Raw genomic sequence first — 23,484 nt, forward strand, 5'->3', positions numbered from 1 at the left:
TGAACTGAAGCATGCACTGGAAAGTAGGGAAATCAAAGATGCTTGTGTTAGTGTCTGTCAACTCCCCTCCCTATTGTGAGGCCCTCTGGTTCTTCTTTATAGCTTCATGAGCATGTCTGTGCTTTGAATTCTTCCTTTGCTTTGAACCTGCCTTCTGTTATTCGGCTTCCCCAGTTTCTAACCTATAGTTTTATTCCCACATTTTTCTAATCCCTGTAATGTTTTGATGGGACATTCAACTGGAAAGCCTACCAGATTTTGATTTCAGTTTGTCTATCAAGATGTTGTAGATCCATAGTTTTGGCTTTAACTCTACTTATGACAGTATCTGGGAAAGTTGTGAGCATTACCTACAGATTGAACAAGAATTTGGGCCCCAAATCTTAACCTCTGTCTTTTTTGTTTGTTTGTTTGTTTGACAGGCAGAGTGGACAGTGAGAGAGAGAGAGAGACAGAGAGGAAGGTTTTCCTTTTTCCGTTGGTTCACCCTCCAAGTGGCTGCTACAGCAGGCACATTGTGGCCAGCACACTGCGCTGATCCGAAGGCAGGAGCCAGGTGCTTCTCCTGGTCTCCCATGGGGTGCAGGACCCAAGCACTTGGGCCATCCTCCACTGCACTCCCAGGCCACAGCAGAGAGCTGGACTAGAAGAGGAGCAACAGGTACCGAATCCGGCACCCCAACCTGGACTAGAACCTGGGGTGCCGGTGCCGCAGGCGGAGGATTAGCCTATTCAGCCATGGCGCCAGCCAACCTCTGTCTTAAAATGAGAAAGAGAAAAGTGACTTAACAAACCAGAAATCCCTTCAGTATCATTGGTGTGAAGTGTGAAGACATGGACTTGAGTGTTGATGTGCTAATAATTAGCATGTTAGATGGTATCAAATTGAAATGCTTTATCAAAAGTCCCAAATGTAGAAACAAACGGAAGTTCATGTCTCTCTCAATTCAAGATGGGTATTTGGTTCTCTTCTATGAAAACATCTTAGAAACCTGGGCCTAGCTCAGACTGGTTCAACATATAGCTCCCAAGTTTGCTTTAGGTATCATCCTTTGTAATAAGCAGGAAGGATAAGTAAACTCAGTCAATTATCTTCTAAGAAAGGGAAGTGAACATTTCATATTCCATGTGCATAGTCTGGGTCACATGGTAATACTCAGCTGCAGGGCCAAATACATGCTCCACAATTACAAGGGCAAATACAAAAAGATAAGGAGAAAAATAAGACTTGGATACTATTTCAACATGCTTTACTAGAGGAAAGGAAGACTCAAGGGTGATCAGAAAAATCTTTTTAGGATGCAAAAATAAAAGAATAATGGTAGTTACTAGAAATATAAATTTTGGCAAAGAAGTAGTTTATAAGAAAAATTCATAAACTTAATGTGATAATTGAGTTTGAACTGGCAGAGATATCTGTAATGGCTTTATTCTATAATCACTGGAAATTAAGTGCAGATAGATCAATAGCATAGGCTATGCAAACTCATCATTCATAGAGACTCAATGCAATGGGAGTGAAAGAGAGAATGGACTGAATTATAGATATAAACGATCAGAGGTTTTATGGTAGAGAACAATAGAATTAAGAATTTCAGGCCAGCGCCATGGCTCAATAGGCTAATCCTCCGCCTGTGGCTCTGGTACACCGGGTTCTAGTCCCGGTCGGGGCACCAGATTCTGTCCGGGTTGCTCCTCTTCCTGTCCAGCTCTCTGCTGTGGCCTGGGAGTGCAGTGGAGGATGGCCCAAGTCCTTGGGCCCTGCACCACATGGGAGACCAGGAGAAGCACCTGGCTCCTGGCTTTGGATCAGCGCAGTGTGCAGGCTGCAGCGGCCCCTTGGGGGGTGAACCAATGGCAAAGGAAGACCTTTCTGTCTCACTGTCCACTCTGCCTGTCAAAAAAAAAAAAAAATAAATAAATAAATTAAAAGAATTTCAGGGCAGGGCAAGGAAGCAGCATTTTGGTGCAGTAGGTTAAGCTGCTGCTGCTTATGAAGCCAGCATCCCATATTGGAGTGCAGGTTTGAGTCCTAGATACACTTTTTCTGATCCAGCTCCTTGCTAATGTGCCTCGGCAAGCAGAGGGGATAGCCCAAGTGCTTGGGCCCCTGCTGTCCACTGGGAGACCTTGATGGAGTTCCTAGCTCCAGGCTTTGGCCTGGCCCAACCTTGGCAGTTGCAGCCATTTGGGGAGTGAACCAGCAAGTGAAAAATCTCTTTCTCCCTCTCCCTCTCAGCATTTCAAACAAATAAATAAACAAATGTTTATGTTAAAAGAATTTGAAATTTTAATATGACTTTACAAAATGAAAAGACAAAGCATGGTTTCACGGAAACCAGTGGAGGAGGAAATTTCTAGAATAGGGTGACATGTTACAGAGACTGAAAAGGGTAAAAACTCAGTATTGTGCAAGGCAGTCACCTTGCTGAGAAGGATATTTGCAGTAATTGCAAAGTAACAATGCAAGCCAAAGAGTTAGAACACAACACACTGGGTGTCCAAGCAATGAGCCACAGAAACCCATGACTATGTTTACACAGATTGGTAAGAAGAGATGATCATGTGTTGGGTTTTTCAGTCACAAGCCCCATGTGTTGGAAACAACGTCAGTGAAAAGAATGATGTGCCACACAAAGGTACACAGTAAGTTAGTGTAGTTCTTATTTGTGTATTTGTGGTGTGAAAGATCTACAGTTTCTTTGCTATAAATGAAGAATTTGTTCTAAACTTCATGAAATAAAGCCTTGGGGTGGTATTTCTCTTGTTTAATTTCTTATTAGTTAATAAATGGTCCAAAGACAGAGATACTTTTAATAGTTTACAGTTTTAATAGTTTAAGTAGTTCATAATTCACTTATTTGTAGGCTTTATATTTCACTAAACTTCAATTGCTTGTAGTATTGTTTTAGTATTTCTTCTTAGTGCCAGCAGATGGCAGCACAAAAATGAACAAATTGGGGCAAGTGAACAAATCAAATATTAAAACCTGTGTTCAAGCCAGTCCCCAAAAGACAGCTATCATATGTTTCCGTGGATCTGTGGTAACTAACAGAGTATCTAAAATGTAACGGAGTGAAATGGACATTCTGAGATTCAATGATTGTCTACAGCCATTGTCTCTACTGTTGAGGACCAGTGCTTTCTTCTTCATACTATTTGTCGAACTCTTTACTTAGGGTAGGGTTAACCTTATGAGTATAAAGTAAACTGAAAAATAGATCTTTGTAAAAATTAAGACCGGAATAGGAGAGGTAGGAGGAAGAAGGATTGTAGCTTGGGCAAGAGGGAGAGTAGAGTGGGAAATATCACTATGTTCCTAAATCTGTAAATATGAAAGACATGAAACCTGAATACCTCAAATAAAATTAAAAAAAAAAAAAAAAAAACTTGTGGTCAACTCTGAACTATAAATTGGCGTGGTGTACAGGGAAAATACAAAACAGAGAAGTTTCAGAGAGAAGAGGAATTATACATGGCCCTTGAAGACTAATTTAGAATATCCATCCTTCTTAGGACCAAAATTGAATGAAATTGGGGATATGCAAGACAGGTGGAACTCTAAGTTCACAAACTTTACAGTGAGGTGTGAGTAGGCATGTCTCAAAGTGGTAAAAGACAAAAAAATAAGGCTGGGAAAGTAGACCAAATAAAGTGCATTATGGATCATGTGTACTCTGTTAAAGTGGCGGAGGCAGAGAGAGAGAGAGATGAGATCTTCCATCTGCTGGTTCACTCCCCAGTAGCTACAACTGCTGGGGCTGGGCCCAGGAGAAGCCAGGAGCCTGGAGTGTCTTCTGGATCTCCCATGTGGGTTCAGGGAACCAAGGACTGGGACATCCTGAGCTGCTTTCTCAGGTGCATTAGCAGGGAGCTGAATTGGAAGTGAAGCAGCCAGGTCTCCAACTGGCACCCATATGGGATGCAGGCAACACAGGCGGTGGCTTCATTTGCTACTCCACAATACCGGCCCCAAATCTAGAACTCAAAATCACTGTCTCAATAAGCTTGCCAAACTCCAGTATCATTATCTGTAAATCCAGCTTTTAACAGTGGGCATCTCAAAGGGATTTCGTGAAAATTAAATTAAATTATAAAGCACTTAACCTAGCCTGTTTGATTGTTATCTATGATTCTTATTATAGAAATATTAGGATTGTACAAAGGATATGCGCTTGAGAATTAAAACTAAATTAAACAAAGAAATATCTTCTCTGCAGCTATTTTTAGCACTATAATAACAGATATTTAAATTATATCATTACCACCCGAAGAGCAAAACAGCTGTTGAAAGATGCTATTAAACTGAAGTTATGTCACCACTCTATTAACATTAGGAAGACATTCTTTCTTGTTGGATAACAGAAGCAGAGTTCTCACACAGTTTTTTGTTCTCTCAATAAATAGACATCATGTGCTTTCTATGTTGTGCTAGGCCAAAAGTCAACCAGACCTGAGTGATCTTCAAAATCTAAATGAAGTAAGTGTTTATTCTCAAGAAAATAAAAAGCTATGCAGATTAAAAAGTCAAAGGCAACCTCTTCCTGTAAGCGGCCTTAGGTGACCTGCGAAAATGGTTCGCTACTCACTGGACCCAGAAAACCCCACAAAATCATGCAAATCAAGAGGCTCGAATCTTCGCGTTCACTTTAAGAACACTCGAGAAACTGCCCAGGCCATCAAGGGTATGCATATCCGAAAAGCCACCAAATACCTGAAAGACGTCACATTAAAGAAGCAGTGTGTGCCATTCCGTCGGTACAATGGTGGAGTTGGTAGATGTGCCCAGGCCAAGCAGTGGGGTTGGACACAGGGTCGTTGGCCCAAAAAAAGTGCCGAGTTTCTGCTGCACATGCTTAAAAATGCAGAGAGTAATGCTGAGCTGAAGGGTTTGGATGAAGATTCTCTGGTCATTGAGCACATCCAGGTGAACAAGGCCCCCAAGATGCGCCGCCGGACCTACAGAGCCCACGGCCGGATCGACCCGTACATGAGCTCCCCGTGCCACATCGAGATGATCCTCACTGAGAAGGAACAGACTGTTCCTAAGCCAGAAGAGGAGGTGGCCCAGAAGAAAAAGATATCCCAGAAGAAACTAAAGAAGCAAAAACTTATGGCTCGGGAATAAACTCAGTATAAAATAAATACGAATTAAAAGAAAAAAAAACTCAAAGGCAAACTAACATACACAATCTGAGAATGTAGTTTCTATAAATGTTGCAAATAAATGGATTTCTACTGAACACTACATAGTTGATAAGCCACAGTTTCAAGGTAAATTCAATTATAATTTATAACTTTTTAATTATTGGTGCATTTTATTCCTTTTTGGTTAATAATATTCTAGTTAAATTATGATCAGTTTATAGAGTTGTTAATTTCTTTCCAAGGCAAAAATATAATAGATGCATCACCATGAAATAATTTATCTTCAGAAGGGATTTTAATAATTTTTCCTCATTATTATCACTTTGTTTGACAAGCTAAACTTTAAGAGAAAGAGCAATTTAAAATTGTTTTTAAACTATGTTGATTTCTAAAATTACTTAAATTAGCTTTTGGAATTGATTTGATGATTTTTAAGGGAAGTTCAGATTTATGCTGTTACCAGGAAGTGTAGTTTCTTTCAGAGACTCAATGAAATGTTTGCTTTAAGCTTATTGAAGGCAAATATATTTCAAATGATGCGTAACCACTTCCTCTTAGAATTTAATGCTCTGTATGCAAACATTTAAAAATTAAGATTAGAAATGCGTTATTAACAAAAAAAATTTCACATTTTACACAGTATATATTTACTCCATAAAAGGAACTTAAATATGTTTTGGGGCTAAAATTAAATAGTGTGGCAATACTTAAATCTTCAGAGTTTAGATTGAAATAGCAGGTATCATTTTAAAAGAATTTCAGAAAAGATGTTTTTAAATTGCTCACCACACACGCCCCTTCAGAGGACTTGATGGGGATGGATTGACAGTTGATTTTTCCCCTATTATCTTGCAAGACAAAAATAAAAAACTACTGACTTCTCTTCCATACTTCTAAGTCCCATCGCTATTCAGTATTAAGGTTTTGGGTAATGAACAATTTGTTCGTGGGAAACTCTATATTTACTAGATGCAAGTATAAATATAGTCCAGAAACATCTTAAAGATCAATATGCCTGCATTAGGGGGTTATAACAAAATGTCATCTCTTCATCAGATATTTTCCAAGATTATTTAAATATTAAAAATCTACCTGGAAAACAAGTGTAAACTCCTCAGTCAGCTCCTGAAACGCAGCGCGCGTTCCAATTCAGAATCGAGATTGTTTGTCCTTCTAGGGTACCTGTACGTTAAACTCGGCCTGGCTTCCTTGGGATTGGCTGTTGCCGTGGTTACGCTTTGTTTGGAAGCTCAGGGCTCCGTCTTCCGAGCGAGCACAGGCGTTTCGCCGCTGGTGGGTGAGCCGGGCCCGTCGAGGCTGACATTCGTGTCGGGGGGGGCGGCGAGGCAGTGCTTTGGCAGCGCAGACGGAGGCAGGTCCCTCACGGTCAGGGCCGCGCGTCCAGAAAAAAAGGGAACGCGCAGTTCCACGAGGCGCAGGGATTTTCGCAGCTCTCCTGCACTTGAAAGTCCTGAGGATTCCTAGGAACTCCCTCCAGCCCGCCCCGATACTCACCTAGTCCTAATTCTTTTCGCGTCTGCCTCCCTACTGTCCTCCCTAGTTCCCCATCCCACACATAATTTCCGGTTACCTTATGAAGATTTCCCGCCTTGTCGTTTATGGGGGCTGAAGTGAGGCGGCGTTCTAGGGCTGCCTCGTGTGGTGTTAGCTTTCGCTGATTCCAAGGGATTCGTTGTCACCCTGAAGTAATTCACTTGTGGTCCGTTGGCAGTGGAACCCAAGAGGGCTGCACTTGTCCTGTGCCGAATCAGTAGCTGAAGGTGGCAGTTGAGGGCTTGGAATGCAGCTAGTCAGAATGGAGACGTGCGGGATCTGTACTATCTTTCGAGGAATTAGTATGCAAAACAAGAATGTAAACTATTAACTTTTATGCTCATCATATGTCGAGATAGCATTTTGCGTGCATTGGGTTAAATAAGCTGCTAAACTGACTTTTACCTGTTGCATCCGTGCTCAAATACATAACTGAGCAGGGCTCACCTGAAGAGCCAGCACAAAGGGCCTCGAAAGGAAATGGTTCTCACTTTCACCCTACTCTCCTGTCTCTGCCTCTACAAAGCGTTTTGTGTCTTCCTGTATTTTATAAGCCCAGCGAAAGAAAATTTCCATCCGTAACCTTTAACAAAGCTTTGGAATCGCCCTTTCGGTTCAGTTATAGCACTTTGTACTGGTTCTGTATGGGTTTTCGTTTTGTTTGCATTGCAGAGGGCATCTGGTGAGTAAACGTATTTTTAGGTAAGCTTTAAAAATTACCCAGTAGTATGTATTCACGGTAAACATAAAAACAACTCGACGTAAAGGTAATGAGGGAAATTTAAAAATTCCTGTTTCTTCCTTTCTATGCCAGAAAACAAGAGGATGTGTACGTGTGTTTACCTAAAAAAGATGTTACTTCTCATGCTTTTCTGCCACTTGTTTTTGAATTAGTCTTTGTTGGCTTCCTTCCCACAAGAGTATAGTAAATGCACCCATATTTAAAAGGGCTCACACAGCATTCTATGGATCCATGATAATTTATGTAACAGTTTTCTTATTGGAAATTTAGGATATCATTAACTCAATTTTTATGAAGGTGATTATAGATTAAAGGGCAGTTTAAAGAAATAATACAGAAATATCATTTGCACACTTAGTCCAATATCTGCCAATGGTAATATTTTGTAAAGTCTAGTATAATTACAGAATATTGACATTGATACATTCTAATCTTACCCATATTTCCTTGGTTTTTCTTGTACTCATTTGTATGTAAACTATGTTCTGTATAGTTTGTATCACCTTAATATGTTTATTCATCTACTACCACAATTGCTGAACAGTTCTAACTCCAGAAAGATACCTCCCATTATACCTTATAGCTGTAACTCTTTACCTCCCACAACAACTACACTCAACTCCTTAACCACCAATCCGTGTTCCATTTATCAAATTATAAAATCATATACTGTATTATCTTTTTTTTTTTTTTCACTTAGCATGAATCCCTGGAGATTGATGGAAATTTGTCAGCATTGCTGCATGCTGCTTAAAGGTGTTTTAATGCTAATTATCCCCATGAGGATAATCAAGTTTCTTAATTTTAGAAGAAGGCACATTCAATTTCTCCCTTAAAGAAATAACAGAGTAGTGTTAGCTTTGATCACTTTATTGTCAACTATTAAAAAAATGAATGAATGGAGGGATCTTTGTATCTTTGATACATAGTACAGTATAATATGATGTGAGGAAAGTTTGTTTAATTAAAATTATGTTAACATTAGAACATAAGAATTGCTCTGACAAATTAAAATACCTGCAGTTTTTATTGATTTTTTTTCCCCTAAATGGATCTTTTGTGAAGAATGATGGAAGACGATGATGAGGCAAAACTCCAAGAAGAAATAGAAGCTGAGCTGGATAAAATCAGCATTTCCTCCTTAGAAGAAGATGAGGTTGAGAGTGATCCAAAGTCGGACACCGAGAGTGATGACAGTGATACAGTAAGTGATAATTGTTGCAATTTTGAGTTTTTTAATAGGAGGAGAGCTTTTAGCAGAAATAATACTTTTCTAAAGATGATTAGTGAATTTGCTCATTTTTTAAAAGCATGGTCACTGTTAATAAATAATGTGTATTGGTGGATTTGATTATGAAAAGCATATTAAAGGTAGAAAATCACCTGTACTAACATGCAGATGTACATTTTTTATAAAATTGGGATTGTTATCTATATTGCATTATAGATATCATATATTAATGATATTTGTATCTTTTTTTTACTTAATCATGTGTGAAATTATTTAGACCTATAAAAATACTTTTGGAAACAGGTTATCTTTAAATTTTTGTGATTTCTCTAAGATTTATGTGCTTAAAAGTTAGGGCTTTGGGGCCGGCACTGTAGCACAGCAGGTTAATGCCCTGGCCCTAAGCGCTGGCGTCCCTTTTGGGTGCCGGTTCTAGTCCCGGATGCTCCTGGGATACAGTAGAAGATGGTCCAAGTCCTTTGGCCCCTGCACCCATGTGGGAGACCCAGAAGAAGCTCCTGCCTCCTGGCTTCGGATCGGCGCAGCTCCGGCCACTGAGGCCAACTGGGGAATGAACCATCGGATGGAAGACCTCTCTCTTTCTCTCTGCCTCTCCTCTCGCTGTGTGTAGTTCTGACTTTCAAATAAATAAATAAATCTTTAAAATAAAAAGGTATGGCTTTGTTCTCTTATACCAAAATTTTTAATCCAGTAAGAATTGATTTTCAGAAATATTATGAAGTGTAGCTCTAATTTGAAATTTCCTTCACATATTTAATTTATATTCTCAGTGTCCCTTTTTGAATAATCTACTCATTTTTAATTGATTTTCAATATATAGAATCTTCAAAAAGTTCAAGGAAATGCATACTATTAAAAACATGCAAATTTCAAAATATTTTAGACCAAAATTGGCTTTTAATTTCTTTCTTTCATAAACATTTTGAAGAACCCTTTCTAATTTATCCAATTCAATTTGGTCTTTTCCATCAGTCTATTAATTTTACTATATTGTAATTTACATTTTTAAATATTAAATGGGTCAAATTCCCTTTACTGTTTTACTTTTTCAAAATATCCCTAACTAAACTTTTCCAATATACCGGTTTTGTAAGTTTTCAAAAAGCAATTGCATTTTATTATGATTTCTAAACCTGTATTTTACATTATTATATCTTTTAATCCAAAGTTAATTAAAGTGAGGTAAAGTGTGCTGGAATTCTTCATTTGAGTATGAAATCCAAAATTCTGGCATTACTACATTTTATCTTTATATGTGTATATTTATAGAAAAATAAGAAAATTTTGAAGCTCTTCTGATTTAACTAAGATACCTCACAATTATTTGTAGAATTAATCTGGAATTCATTTATATATTATTACCAAATTATTAACTAAGGGCTTAAATGTTAGAAATTAGAGATTGTATATCATAGTACAAAGCAACAATCCAGGTGTCTTAAACATCCTCTTAATTAAATAAAAAGTAAAAATCTCAATATAGAAAGAAGCACAGAAGATTAGAGATGATATTTTGTCAATATTTTCAATATACTACATTATTGGGGGTAACTATGGCAGAGAGTTTTGCTTATTTCTCTACAGTGCTAATGGAAAGGTAACATTTTATCTCTGTGTTGATTATTCTTAATTCTATGCAATGAATCCCATTAGCACAGAGAGTAAAAATCTTGCTAAAAATCTTAAATTTAATATATGGAAACCTAGTATGGATGAAAGAAAATTTGAAAGATAATAAACACATGTAATGTTATGTATCAGAAACATCTATATTTATTCATTAACATATTACTTTAGGTCCCTCAGTGAAGTTTACTAATACTATATATGTATATAGGATATATATACTAATTATATATAAAATAGCTATGAAAATTCAAGCTTACTGCTCAAATTATTCCTAAAATTTTCAGATGTTTGCTAATATGAATATGTCTTTGTATATTTTCTAACTGGTTATTTTGTTTACTGAGAAAATAATTTCATTTTCATATTTTATATACTAATATGATTATATTTAGCTATTTAATAAATTTGCATATTGATTTGCAGAGGCTATATTGGGAGACTATGTAATAGTTCATAAATGTGACTAAATTTGTGTTAACAAAGTAAGTTTTAGACAATATTAAATAATTATGAAAGGTATCAGTAGTTCACTAAATATTTTGGCATCAAGACTGCAGTTTTGATTAATATTGGTAATATTTATTTGAAGTTGAAATTAATCTAAAAATACATACCACGTTTGAGAGCACTTAAACATTTTTAAAAAAGTATTTAGTAGTTACGATACCAGTTAAGACACGCATGTCCAGTTTTCCATATTGGAGTTCCCTATTGAAGCAATGGCTCCTGACTTCAGCTTCCTACTAATGCAGTCCCTGGGAGGCAGCAGTGATGGCTTAGTTGACTGAGTTCCAGCCACCCTGTGGGAGACCTGGATTATGTTCCCTGCTCCCAGCTTCAGCCTGGTCTAGCCCTGGCCATTGAGGACATTTGGGGAGTAATCCAGCAATTTTAAGAATAAGTAAATGAAAATAGACAGCCTCTAATGAAGTTAATGAAAATGATGGATAAATTAACTCTTTTAACTTATTTTCTTGTAATTTTCCAGAGAAGAATAATCATGTGGAAAGTAAAAGATGTTTTATCCAAATAAGGGCTCTTTATGTGAAGCCTTTTTACCATATGCATATCTTTATTCATAGTTTTGGTGTGGAATGAAGGGTGAAATATTTGACGTATAATTTTAATAAGAAACATTTTTACAGTTTCTTTTATTATTCACACTTTCAGGAGTTAGATGAATTTCCAGAGTCAGTTCTTCACTATATTAACATCATAAAGAACAAAAGTAAAACAGTTGAAGAGCTCATTCTTCAGGACTTAGAAGAAGTTGATGTTTTAAGTAAGTACAGTTGTCATTTGCTTGACAAATAAGTTTTCTGTGAGTATAAATTAATTATTAATTGGAAAATAAATTTCTTAAGATTCCCATCTCTTGCTGTGTATTAGGCTACTTCAGAATATTTGTGGGGAAAATGGAACTTAAAGATATTTATTTTGATATAAAATTTTTCAAAATCTGACATGAAAATGTTTCATATGCTTATATTTCAAAACAATTTTTACACCAAATTAAACTTATTTTTTAAGTCTGTTTTACATAGAGTTTTTGAAGTACTGATGTATGTCTGCTGGATTTGCTTCATTCATTTTTTCCATTACTAATTTCCTATGTCTCCAAATAACCACAAATAGCTTGTTTCTCTAGTCTTAATACCAGATAGTCTATTACTTTACATTAATAAAGGTTCATCAGGAAAGTGTTTTAAAATATCAACATTTATGTCTTTTTAGATAAAAATATAATCATTTGTAACAAAAGCCCAAGGATTTTTTATTGGTTTGACCTGAGAAAATTTACTTCTGGGAATTATTGTAAGACTAATTAACAGATCCGAGATTTAACTAGAATTAATTATAGTTTGGTTTTTAGGAGAGATGGCCATAATCTCAGTGTACAATAAGTTCTTGATTTGTCTGATGATGTATCCATTATGAAAGATAACTTAGACAAATATTTAATTACATAAAAATGATCATGGTGTAGTGTATCTATTTTCAAATTCAGTGCCAGAAATGTAAATATTAGAATGAATTGTTAGGTGGATATTCATAGATATTCTGCCTACAAACATTACTGTGAAACAGGATCTGTCCTACCCACTGAGCATTACAAAGTCCTGCTGTACTGTTCCAGTGTGGGGAGATAGACAATAAACAAATAAATATAGATAGACAATAAACAAATAAATATGTAATATTTCAATAGTGATAACTGCTATGAAGGAAAATATTCAAGCTATAATGGAATAGAGATGGGGGTTGCTGTTTTATATGTGGTAGTAAGGGAAGGAAGCTTCAAGGTTTTTTTTCCCTTAGTATCAATATGAATGTATATATAAAGACTGACTGTATATGTTTCCAATGCAACAGTAACTAATCTATGGTCGAATTGTGATGAATATTAAGTTTATTTTTTACTAATGTTTATACAGTGAAAATATATTATGCATATATTGTCATATAGTCTAGTTATATCTAAATGATGCAAAATCAAAGCAAAATGTATTGTATGAATAGAAATATAGCTACAATAATAGTAGCAGTTCACGAAATTATGTCATATCATATGGATCATGTGGATTTAACCATATAGGATTGATCATCTCACTAAATAATTTTCTAAGAAAATTCTTATTACCACAAATTTTAAAAAGTTTAAAAGATTAAATCAATAATATAGCAAAATATGTAGAGAGAGATTTCTTAGCTACTGTTAAGCTAGAGAGAATTTTATGATGGACTTATACAATCAATCAAGGAGAAAATGTTCACATATTATATAATAATTCATTTATTATAAGTTATTTTAAATCAAAGATGTAGATGAATCGCACATAAGGCTAATTTCATTTATGTATAGATGTTTTGATTAGGATTCTGAGTTGCAGAAAACAGAGCCACTCTAGTTTTTCTAAAGAGTGTGCTTTTTTAAAATTTTCCTAGGTACAGTAGATGTTCTGAATACTTATTCTGTGAAACACAGTGATTTAAAGCAGTTTATAACTATCTTTGTTGTTCTGTTAGTTGACTAGTCTCAGTTGGGAGGTTCCTGTTTGATTGTTTTTTTCTTTTTTTCATTTAAGGTAAAAAAATTCATGTTTTCATTTAACTTTTATTTAATAAATATAAATTTCCAAAGTACAGCTTTTGGATTATAGCAGCTTTTTCCCCCAATAACTTCCCTCCCACCTGCAACCCTCCTATCTCCCGCTCCATCTCCCATTCCATTCACATCAAGATTCATTTTCAATTATCTTTATATACAGAAGATCAATTTAGTATATACTAAGTAAAGATTTCAACAGTTTGCACCCACACAGAAACACAAAGTGTAAAGTACTGTTTGAGTACTAGTTATAGCATTAATTCACATAGTACAACACATTAAGGACAGAGATCCTACATGGGGAGTAAGTGCACAGTGACTCCTGTTGCTGACTTAACAAATTGACACTCTTGTTTATGGCATCAGTAATCTCCCTAGGCTCTTGTCATGAGTTTCCAAGGCTATGGAAGCCTTTTGAGTTTTCCAACTCCGATCTTATTTAGGCAAGGTCATAGTCAAAGTGGAAGTTCTCTCCTCCCTTCAGAGAAAGATACCTCCTTCTTTGATGGCCCAATCTTTCCACTGGGATCTCACTTGCAGAGATCTTTCATTTAGTTTTTTTTTTTTTTTTTTCTCGCCAGAGTGTCTTGGCTTTCCTTGCTTAAAATACTCTCATGGGCTCTTCAGCCAGATCCGCATGCCTTAAGGGCTGATTCTGAGGCCAGAGTGCTGTTTAGGACATCTGCCATTCTGTGAGTCTGCTTGTATCCCGCTTCCCATGTTGGATCGTTCTCTCCCTTTTAATTCTATCAGTTAATATTAGCAGACACTAGTCTTGTTTATGTGATCCCTTTGACTCTTAAGCCTATCATTATGATTAATTGTGAACTGAAACTGATCACTTTGACTAGTGAGATGGCTTTGATCAAGGATCTAAAACCAATTCCTGGAGTAAGGACAGTCTATACAATAAATGGTGCTGGGAAAACTGGATTTTGACGTGCAGATGCATGAAGCAAGACCCCTACCTTACACCTTACACAAAAATACTCTCAACATGGATTAAGGATTTAAATCTATGACCCGACACCATAAAATTATTAGAGAACATTGGAGAAACCCTGCAAGATACAGGCACAGGCAAGGACTTCTTGGAAAAGACCCCAGAAGCAAGACAGTCAAAGCCAAAATTAACAATTGGGATAACATCAAATTGAGAAGTTTCTGTACTGCAAAAAACAAAATAAAACAAACAAACAAAAAAAAACAGAAAAGTGAAGAGGCAGCCGACAAAATGGGAAAAAATATTTGCAAACTATACGCCAGGTAAAGGATTAATAACCAGAATCTACAAAGAGATCAAGAAACTCCACAAAAACAAAACAAACATCCCACTTAAGAGATGGGCCAAGGACCTCAATGGACATTTTTCAAAAGAGGAAATCCAAATGGCCAACAGACACATGAAAAAATGTTCAGGATCACTAGCAATTAGGGAAATGCAAATCAAAACCACAATGAGGTTTCATCTCACCCTGGTTTGAATGGCTCACATACACAAATCTTTCAACAACAGATTCTGGCGAAGATGTGGGGAAAAAGGGACACTAACCCAAAGTTGGTGGGAATGCAGACTGGTCAAGCCACTATGTAAGTCAGTCTGGAGATTCCTCAGAAACCTGAAGATAACCCTACCGTTCAACCCAGCCATCCCACTCCTTGGAATTTACCCAAAGGAAATAAAATTGGCTGGTGGAACTAGAAATGTGCCAGGGGATTTCAATTCAATCTTATCAAGGAGGCATGTAGCAATGCCAGTGCACTTGCTAAAGTGATAAGTATAAGTACACAACCAATCAAAAAAGATAGGGTAAGTGTCGAAGATATTTTACAAATAAGACCAGTGTAAGCAAATAATGAAGGATAGAATTAAAAGGGAGAGAATGATTCTGCGGGGGAAGCAGGTCACACAGCAGACTTAATGAATGGCAAATGCCCAAAACAGCACTCCGACCTCAGAATCAACCCTTGGGGCATTCGGATCTGGCTAAAAGGCCCATGAGAGTCTCACAGGCATGGAAAGCCATGACACAGTGGCAAAAACAGTCTAAATGAAAGATCCTGGTGAACAAGACCCCAGCAGAAGGAACAGGCCATCAAGAAGGGAGGCGCCTTTCTCTGAAGGGAGGAAGGAACCTCCACAGTGATATGGCCTTGACTAAACAAATTCAGAGTTGGTGAACTCAAGGGGCTTCCATAGCCTAGACAGCTCATGGCAAGAGCCTCGGGTGATTGCTGACGTCATAAATAAGAGTGCCATTTGTTAAATCAACAACGGGAGTCACTGGGTACATGCTCCCCACGTAGGATCTCTGTCCTTAATGTGTTTTACTATGAAACTTAAAAACAACACTACTAGTCGAACAATACCCTATACCTTGTGCGGTTGTGTGAGTGCAGCCTGTTGAAATCCTTGCTTAGTGTATACTAAGTTGATCTTCTGTATATGAAGGTAATTGAAAATGAAACTCGATGAAGGGCGGGATGGGAGAGGGAGTGGGAGAGGGGAGGGCCGCAGGAGGGAGGGAGGTTGGGGGAGGCACAACAATTCAAAAGTTGCACTTTGTAAATTCACATTTATTAAATAAAAAAAAATTGGCAAACGAAAAAGTGGTCTGCACCTTAATGTTTATTGCAGCTCAATTCACAATAGCTAAGACCTGGAATCAACCCAAATGCCCATCAACAGTAGACTGGATAAAGAAATTATGGGACATGTACTCTATAAAATACTATACAGCAGTAAACAAACAATGAAATCTGGTCATTTGCAACAAAATGGAGGAATCTGGAAAACATCATGCTGAGTGAAATAAGCCAGTCCCAAAGGGACAAATATCATATGTTCTCCCTGGTCAGTGACAACCAACCGAGCACCAAAATGGAAACCTGTTGAAGTGAAATGGACACTATGAGAAACAGTGACTTGATCAGCCCTTGTCCTGACTATTGATGAACAACTTAATACTTTATCCCTTTTAGTATTTTTTATCTACTTAATACTATTGGTTGAACTCTTTAATTAACACACATTTATTCTTAGGTGTTTAAATTTAACTGAAAAGTGATCCCTGTTAAATATAAGAATGGGAATAAGAGAGGCAGGAGATGTACAATTTGGGACATGCTCAATCGGACTTGCCCCACATGGTATAGTTAGAAACATGCCAGGGGATTCCAATTCAATCCCATCAAAGTGGCATGTACCAATGCCATCTCACTAGTCAAAGTGATCAGTTTCAGTTCACAATTGATCATAATGATAGGACTAAGAGTCAAAGGGATCTTATGTTTTCACATATACAAATTTAAGAACATAGTGGTACTTCCTACCCCACGCTTCCCCCTGCCCACACTCCCATGCTTCCTCATTCCTCTCTTACTCCCTCCCTTAATTTTTACAATGATCTACTTTCAGTTTATACTCATAAGATTAACCATATACTAAGTAAAGAGTTAAACACATAGAAGAAAAAAGCACTGTTCTAAACAGTAGAGAAAAGGGCTGTAAACAATCATGGAATCTCAAAATAGGAATTTCACCTCTACATATTCCATTTTTGGTAGTCTATTATTTACCACTGCTTAGGGAAAACAAATGATATTTGTCCTTTTGGGATTGCCTTATTTCACTAAGTATACTGGATTTCCAGTTGCATCTGTTTTTTTTTTTTTTTTTAAGATTTTTATTTATTTATTTGAGAGGCAGAGTTACAGACAGTGAGAGGGAGAGACAGAGAGAAAGATCTTCCATCTGTTGGTTCACTCCCCAATTGGCCGCAACAGCCGGAGCTGCGCTGATCTGAAGCCAGGAGCCAGGAGCTTCTTCTGGGTCTCCCACATGGGTGTAGGGGCCCAAGGACTTGGGCCATCTTCTACTGCCTTCCCAGGCCACAACAGAGAGCTGGATTGGAAGAGGAGCAGCCAGGACTAGAACCGGTGCCCATATGGGATGCTAGCACCGCAGGCAGAGGATTAACCTACTGCACCACGGCGTCAGCCCCAATTGCATCTGTTTTTCTACAGAAGACAAGACATAATCTTTTTATGGCTGAGTAGTATTGCATTTTCTTTAAACACACACACATATACATACCACAATTTCTTTATCCACTCATCAGTTGATAGACATCTAGATTGATTCCATATTGTAGCTACTGTGAATTCAGCTGCAGTATATATGCAGGTACAGATAACTCTTTCATCTGCTGATTTAATTCTCCTTGGGTAAATTCCCAGGAGTGGGATTGCTGGGTCATTTGGTATACCTATTTTCTGAGATATATCCAAACTGTCTTCTACAATGGCTGTACCAGTTTACATTTCCCACCAACAGTGGATTAGGATACCTTTTCCCCCACATAATCACCAGCATTGATTGATTGTTGATTTCTGTATGAGAGTCATTCTTTTTTTAAAATTGTTGATTGTTATTTATTTACTTTTTTAAAAAAGATTATTCATTTGAAAGTCAGAGTTACACCGAGAGAGGAGAGGCAGCGAAAGAGAAAAAGATTAAAAAAGAGAGAGAACGAGGTCTTCCATCTGATGGTTCACTCTCCAACTGGCTGCCATGGATGGAGCTGCACAAATCCGGAGCCAGGAGCTTCTTCTGGATCTCCCATGTGGGTGCAGGGGCCCAAGGTCTTGGGCCATCTTCTACTGCTTTCCTAGGCCATAGCAGAGAGCTGAATCAGCCCCAATACAGTGCAATCTTTAAAAGAAAAATCTTAAGGGGGCTCAGCTCAGCTGTGACTCTGTGACTGCTAATATGAGGTCTATTTCCAGTCTCCCCTCCTCCATTTCCAATCCAGTTCCTTGCTTAATTTACCTGGAACACCACGGGAAGACTGACACACTACTTGGGTACCTGAACTCAGCTGGGAGATGTGGTCTACAAGTCAATTTTTTTCCAGTCCAAGGTTGTTTGATTATAACTGCAGTGTAATATGTGTTGAAATCTGATATTGTGATGCTTCCAGATTTTTTTTGTAGTTATTTGAAATCACTTCAGTTATTCGGAGTCTCTTGTGTTTCCTTATTAATTTCAGCATCATTTTTCTAGATCTGATGAGAATGTCATTGATATTTTCATTGGGATTGCATTGAGTATGTAAATTGCTTTCCATCATATGGACATTTTGATGATATTAGTTCTTCTGATCCATGAACATGCAAGTTTTTACATTTCTTGTATCTTCTTCTATTTGTTTCCTTAATGTTTCGTAGCTTTCATCATAGTATCTTTCTTTTCCTTTGTTAAATGTATAACCAAGGTATTAATGTATTTAATTCTTTGTATCCATTTTGAGTGGGACTGATTTTGAAGGTTGTTTCTCAGCCATAGCTATTTCTGTATACAAAGGCTATTGATTTTTGTGTGTTAATTTTATATCCAGCCATTTTGCCAATCACATTTATGAGTTCCAGTAGTCTCTTAGTGGAGTTTCTTGGTTCTTCCGTATATATAGAATCATGTTACCTACAAATAGAGATAATTTGACTTTCTCCTTTCCAATTTCTATCCCTTTGGTTTCTTTTTCTTGCCTAATGGCTCTGACTAAAACTTGCAGGAGTACATTGAATAGCAATAGTGAAAGTGAATATCCTTGTCTAATTCCATATCTTAGTGGAATGTGTCCAACTTTTCCGCATTCAATGAGCTGCTGGTTGTGGGTTTGTCAAAAACTGCATTGATTGTGTTGAAGAATGTTCCATCTATACCCTGTTTGCTTAAGGTTCTCATCATGAAAGGATATTGTATTTTATAGAATTCTTTCTCTGAATCTATTGAGATAATCATATGGTTTTTCTTCTTCAGTTTGTTAATGTTCTGTATCACATTTATTGATTTGTGAATGTTGAACCATCCCTGCATACCTGGGGTAAATTCTACTTGGGCCAGGTGAATGAACTTTCTAATAGGTTCAATTAGCTAGTATTTTGCTGAGCATTTTTGCCTCTGTGTTCATTAGAGATATTGGACTATAGTTGTCTTTGTTATATCTTTTTCTGGTTTAGGAATTAAGTTGATGCTAGCCTCATTGAAGGAATTGGTGGATTCCTGCCCTTTAAATTACTTTGAATAGTTTGAGAAGAATTAGAATTCATTCTTCTTTAGTGAAGCCATTCGGTCTTGGGTTTTTCAGTGTTGGGAGGGTCTTTAGTAATGATTCAATCTCTGTTTTGGTTATTGGTCTGCTTAGGATTTTCTCCTTCTTCATGACTCAGTTTTGGTAGATTGTATTTGTCCAAGAATCTGTCCATTTCTGCTAAGTTTCCCAACGTATTGGCATATAGCTATTTAGAGTAACTCCTCAGTGTTTTTTTTTTTTTATTTCTGAGGTATCCATTGTTACATCTACTTTTTTATCTGTGATTTTATCGATTTGAGTTTTTTTTAATAACTTTTATTTAATGAATATAGATTTCCAAAGTACAGTTTATGGATTGCTTTGCCCCCCCAAGTGACTTCCCTCCCACCTGCAACCCTCCCCTTTCCCGCTCTCTCTCCCCTTCCATTCTTATCAAGATTCATTTTCAATTTTCTTTATATACAGAAGATCAGTTTAGTATACATTAAGTAAAGATTTCAACAGTTTGCACCCACATAGAAACACAAAGTGAAAAATACTGTTTGAGTACTCGTTATAGCATTAAATTTCAATGTACAGTACATTAAGGACAGAGATCCTACATGAGGAGTAAGTTCACAGTGACTCCTGTTGTTGACTTTACAAATTGACACTCCTGTTTATGGCCTCAGTAATCTCCCTATGCTCCAGTCATGAGTTTCCAAGGCTATGGAAGCCTTTTGAGTTCACCGACCCTTATCTTATTTAGACAAGGTCATAGTCAAAGTGGAAGTTCTCTCCTCCCTTCAGAGAAAGGTACCTCCTTCTTTGAAGACCTGTTCTTTCCACTGGAATCTCACTCACAGAGATCTTTCATTTAGGTGTTGTTGTGTTGTTGTTGTTGTTGTTTTTTTTTTTTTTTTTTTTTTTTTTTTTTTTTTTTTTGCCAGAGTGTCTTGGCTTTCCATGCCTGAAATACTCTCATGGGCTTTTCAGCCGAATCTGAATGCCTTTAGGGCTGATTCTGAGGCCAGAGTGCTGTTTAGGACATCCGCCATTCTATGTGTCTGCTGTGTATCTCACTTCCCATGTTGGATCACTCTCCCCTTTATTTATTCTATCAGTTAGTATTATCAGGCACTAGACATGTTTATGTGATCCTTTTGACTCTTAGTCCTTTCATTATGATCAATTGTGAACAGAAATTTATCACTTGGACTAGTGAGATGGCATTGGTATATGCCACCTTGATGGGATTGAATTGGAATCCTCTGGTATGTTTCTAACTCTACCATTTGGGGCAAGTCAGCTTGAGCATGTCCCAAATTGTACATCTCTTCCCACTCTTATTCCCACTATTATATTTAACAGGGATTACATTCCAGTTAAATTTCAACACTTAAGAATGACTGTGTATTAATTACAGAATTAAACCAGTAGTATTAAGTAGAACAGACAAAAAAAATACTTACAGGGATAACATAGTAAATTGTTCATTAACAGTCAGGGCTATGCTGATAAAGTCACCGTTTCTCATAGTGTCCATTTCACTTCAACAGGTTTCCTTTTTGGTGCTCGGTTAGTTGTCACTGACCAGGGAGAACATATGATATTTGTCCCTTTGGGACTGGCTTATTTCACTCAGCATGATGTGTTCCAGATTCCTCCATTTTGTTGCAAATGACTGGATTTCATTGTTTTTTACTGCTGTATAGTATTCTAAAGAGTACATATCCCATAATTTCTTTATCCAGTCTACCGTTGATGGGCATTTAGGTAGGTTCCAGGTCTTAGCTATTGTGAATTGAGCTGAAATAAACATTAGGGTGCAGACTGCTTTTTTGTTTGCCAATTTAAATTCCTTTGGGTAAATTCCAAGGAGTGGGATGGCTGGGTTGAACGGTAGGGTTATCTTCAGGTTTCTGAGGAATCTCCAGACTGACTTCCAAAGTGGCTTGACCAGTTTGCATTCCCACCAACAGTGGGTTAGTGTCCCTTTTTCCCCACATCCTCGCCAGCATCTGTTGTTGGTAGATTTCTGTATGTGAGCCATTCTAACTGGGGTGAGGTGAAACCTCATTGTGGTTTTGATTTGCATTTCCCTGATTGCTAGTGACATTGAACATTTTTTCATGTGCCTGTTGTCCATTTGGATTTCCTCTTTTGAAAAATGTTTATTGAGGTCCTTGGCCCATCTCTTAAGTGGGTTGTTGGTTTTGTTATTGTGGAGTTTCTTGATCTCTTTGTAGATTCTGGTTATTAACCCTTTATCTGTTGCATAGTTTGCAAATATTTTTTCCCATTCTATCAGTTGTCTCTTCACTCTCCTGACTGTTTCTTTTGCAGTACAGAAACTTCTCAATTTGATGCAATCCCAATAGTTAATTTTGGCTTTGACTGCCTGTGCCTCCCAGGTCTTTTCCAGAAACTCTTTGCCTGTGCCAATATCTTGAAGGGTTTCTCCAATGTTCTCTAATACGTTGATGGTGTCAGGATGTAGATTTAGGTCTTTAATCCATGTTGAGTGGATTTTTGTGTAAGGTGTAAGGTAGGGGTCTTGCTTCATGCTTCTGCACGTGGAAATCCAGTTTTCCCAGCACCATTTATTGAATAGACTGTCCTTGCTCCAGGAATTAGTTTTAGATCCTTGATCAAATATAAGTTGGCTGTAGATGTTTGGGTTGATTTCTGGTGTTTCAATTCTGTTCCGTTGGTCTATCCCTCTGTTTCTGTACCAGTACCATGCTGTTTTGATAACAACTGCCCTGTAGTATGACCTGAAATCTGGTATTGTGATGCCTCTAGCTTTGTTTTTGTTGTACAAGATTGCTTTAGCTATTCGAGGTCTCTTGTGCCTCCATATGAATTTCAGCATCATTTTTTCTAGATCTGCGAAGAATGTCTTTGGTATCTTGATTGGGATTGCATTGAATCTATAAATTGCTTTTGGGAGAATGGACATTTTGATGATGTTGATTCTTCCAATCCATGAGCATGGAAGATTTTTCCATTTCTTGGTATCCTCTTCTATTTCTTTCTTTAAGATTTTGGAATTCTCATCGTAGAGATTTTGACGTCCTTGGTTAAGTTTATTCCAAGGTATTTGATTGTTTTTGTAGCTATTGTGAATGGGATTGATCTTAGCAGTTCTTTCTCAGCCGTGGCATTACTTGTGTATACAAAGGCTGTTGATTTTTGTGCATTGATTTTATATCCTGCCACTTTGCCAAACTCTTCTATGAGTTCCAATAGTCTCTTAGTAGAGTTCTTTGGATCCTCTAAGTAAAGAATCATATTGTCTGCAAAGAGGGATAGTTTGACTTCTTCCTTCTCAATTTGTATTCCTTTAATTTCTTTTTCTTGTCTGATGGCTCTGGCTAAAACTTCCAGAACTATGTTAAATAGTAGTGGTGAGAGTGGGCATCCTGTCTGGTGCCAGATCTCAGTGGAAATGCTTCCAACTTTTCCCCATTCAATAGGATGCTGGCTGTGGGTTTTTTAATAAATTGCTTTGATTATATTGAGGAATGTTCCTTCTATACCCAATTTGCTTAGAGTTTTCATCATGAAAGGGTGTTGAATTTTATCGAATGCTTTCTCTGCATCTATTGAGATAATCATATGGTTTTTCTTCTGCAGTCTGTTAATGTGGTGAATCACATTGATTGATTTGTGAATGTTGAACCATCCCTGCATACCAGGGATAAATCCCACTTAGTCTGGTGGTTGATTTTTCTGATGTGTTGTTGTATTCTATTAGTGAGAATTTTATTGAGGATTTTTGCGTCTATGTTCATCAGGGATATTGGTCTATAATTTTCTTTCAGTGCTGCATCTTTCTCTAGCTTAGGGATTAAGGTGATGCTGGCTTCATAGAAAGAATTTGGGAGGATTTCATCTTTTTCGATCGTTCTGAATAGTTTGAGAAGAAATGGGATTAGCTCTTCTTTAAATGTATGGTAGAATTCAGCAGTGA

General features: G+C 37.2%; 3 protein-coding genes across 15 annotated transcripts in view; 2 read left to right on the top strand and 1 right to left on the bottom strand.

The window, feature by feature from the left end:
- The window catches only part of TSPAN19 (tetraspanin 19), a 49,036-nt gene extending 42,660 nt beyond the window's left edge, over positions 1 to 6,376 (bottom strand). For 5 of the 6 annotated variants that reach the window (XR_016216226.1, XR_016216225.1, XR_016216224.1 and 2 more), the window contains exon 1: positions 6,241 to 6,376. The gene's annotated coding sequence lies outside the window, so the exon portion shown is untranslated. The remainder of the gene's footprint in view (positions 1 to 6,240) is intronic. The other variant, XM_089307548.1, reaches the window with a different exon arrangement.
- Positions 4,508 to 5,162, top strand: LOC100353915 (large ribosomal subunit protein uL22-like). Its single transcript, XM_051845717.2, has one exon. It carries the CDS (start codon positions 4,574 to 4,576, stop codon positions 5,126 to 5,128), a length of 555 nt encoding a protein of 184 aa, XP_051701677.1. The 5' UTR covers positions 4,508 to 4,573; the 3' UTR covers positions 5,129 to 5,162.
- The window catches only part of LRRIQ1 (leucine rich repeats and IQ motif containing 1), a 240,047-nt gene continuing 222,882 nt past the window's right edge, over positions 6,320 to 23,484 (top strand). For 7 of the 8 annotated variants that reach the window (XM_008256858.5, XM_051845711.3, XM_089307544.1 and 4 more), the window contains exons 1-3: positions 6,320 to 6,441; positions 8,510 to 8,648; positions 11,496 to 11,607. In XM_008256858.5, coding sequence (XP_008255080.2) covers positions 8,511 to 8,648; positions 11,496 to 11,607 — 250 coding nt within the window. In that variant the 5' untranslated portion in view covers positions 6,320 to 6,441; position 8,510. Of the gene's footprint in view, positions 6,446 to 8,509; positions 8,649 to 11,495; positions 11,608 to 23,484 lie in introns of all 8 variants that reach the window. The other variant, XM_089307543.1, reaches the window with a different exon arrangement.

This window comes from Oryctolagus cuniculus, chromosome 11 (genome assembly GCF_051225735.1).
Source record: "Oryctolagus cuniculus isolate XC-2025 breed Fujian yellow rabbit chromosome 11, ASM5122573v1, whole genome shotgun sequence".
NCBI lineage: Eukaryota > Metazoa > Chordata > Mammalia > Lagomorpha > Leporidae > Oryctolagus > Oryctolagus cuniculus.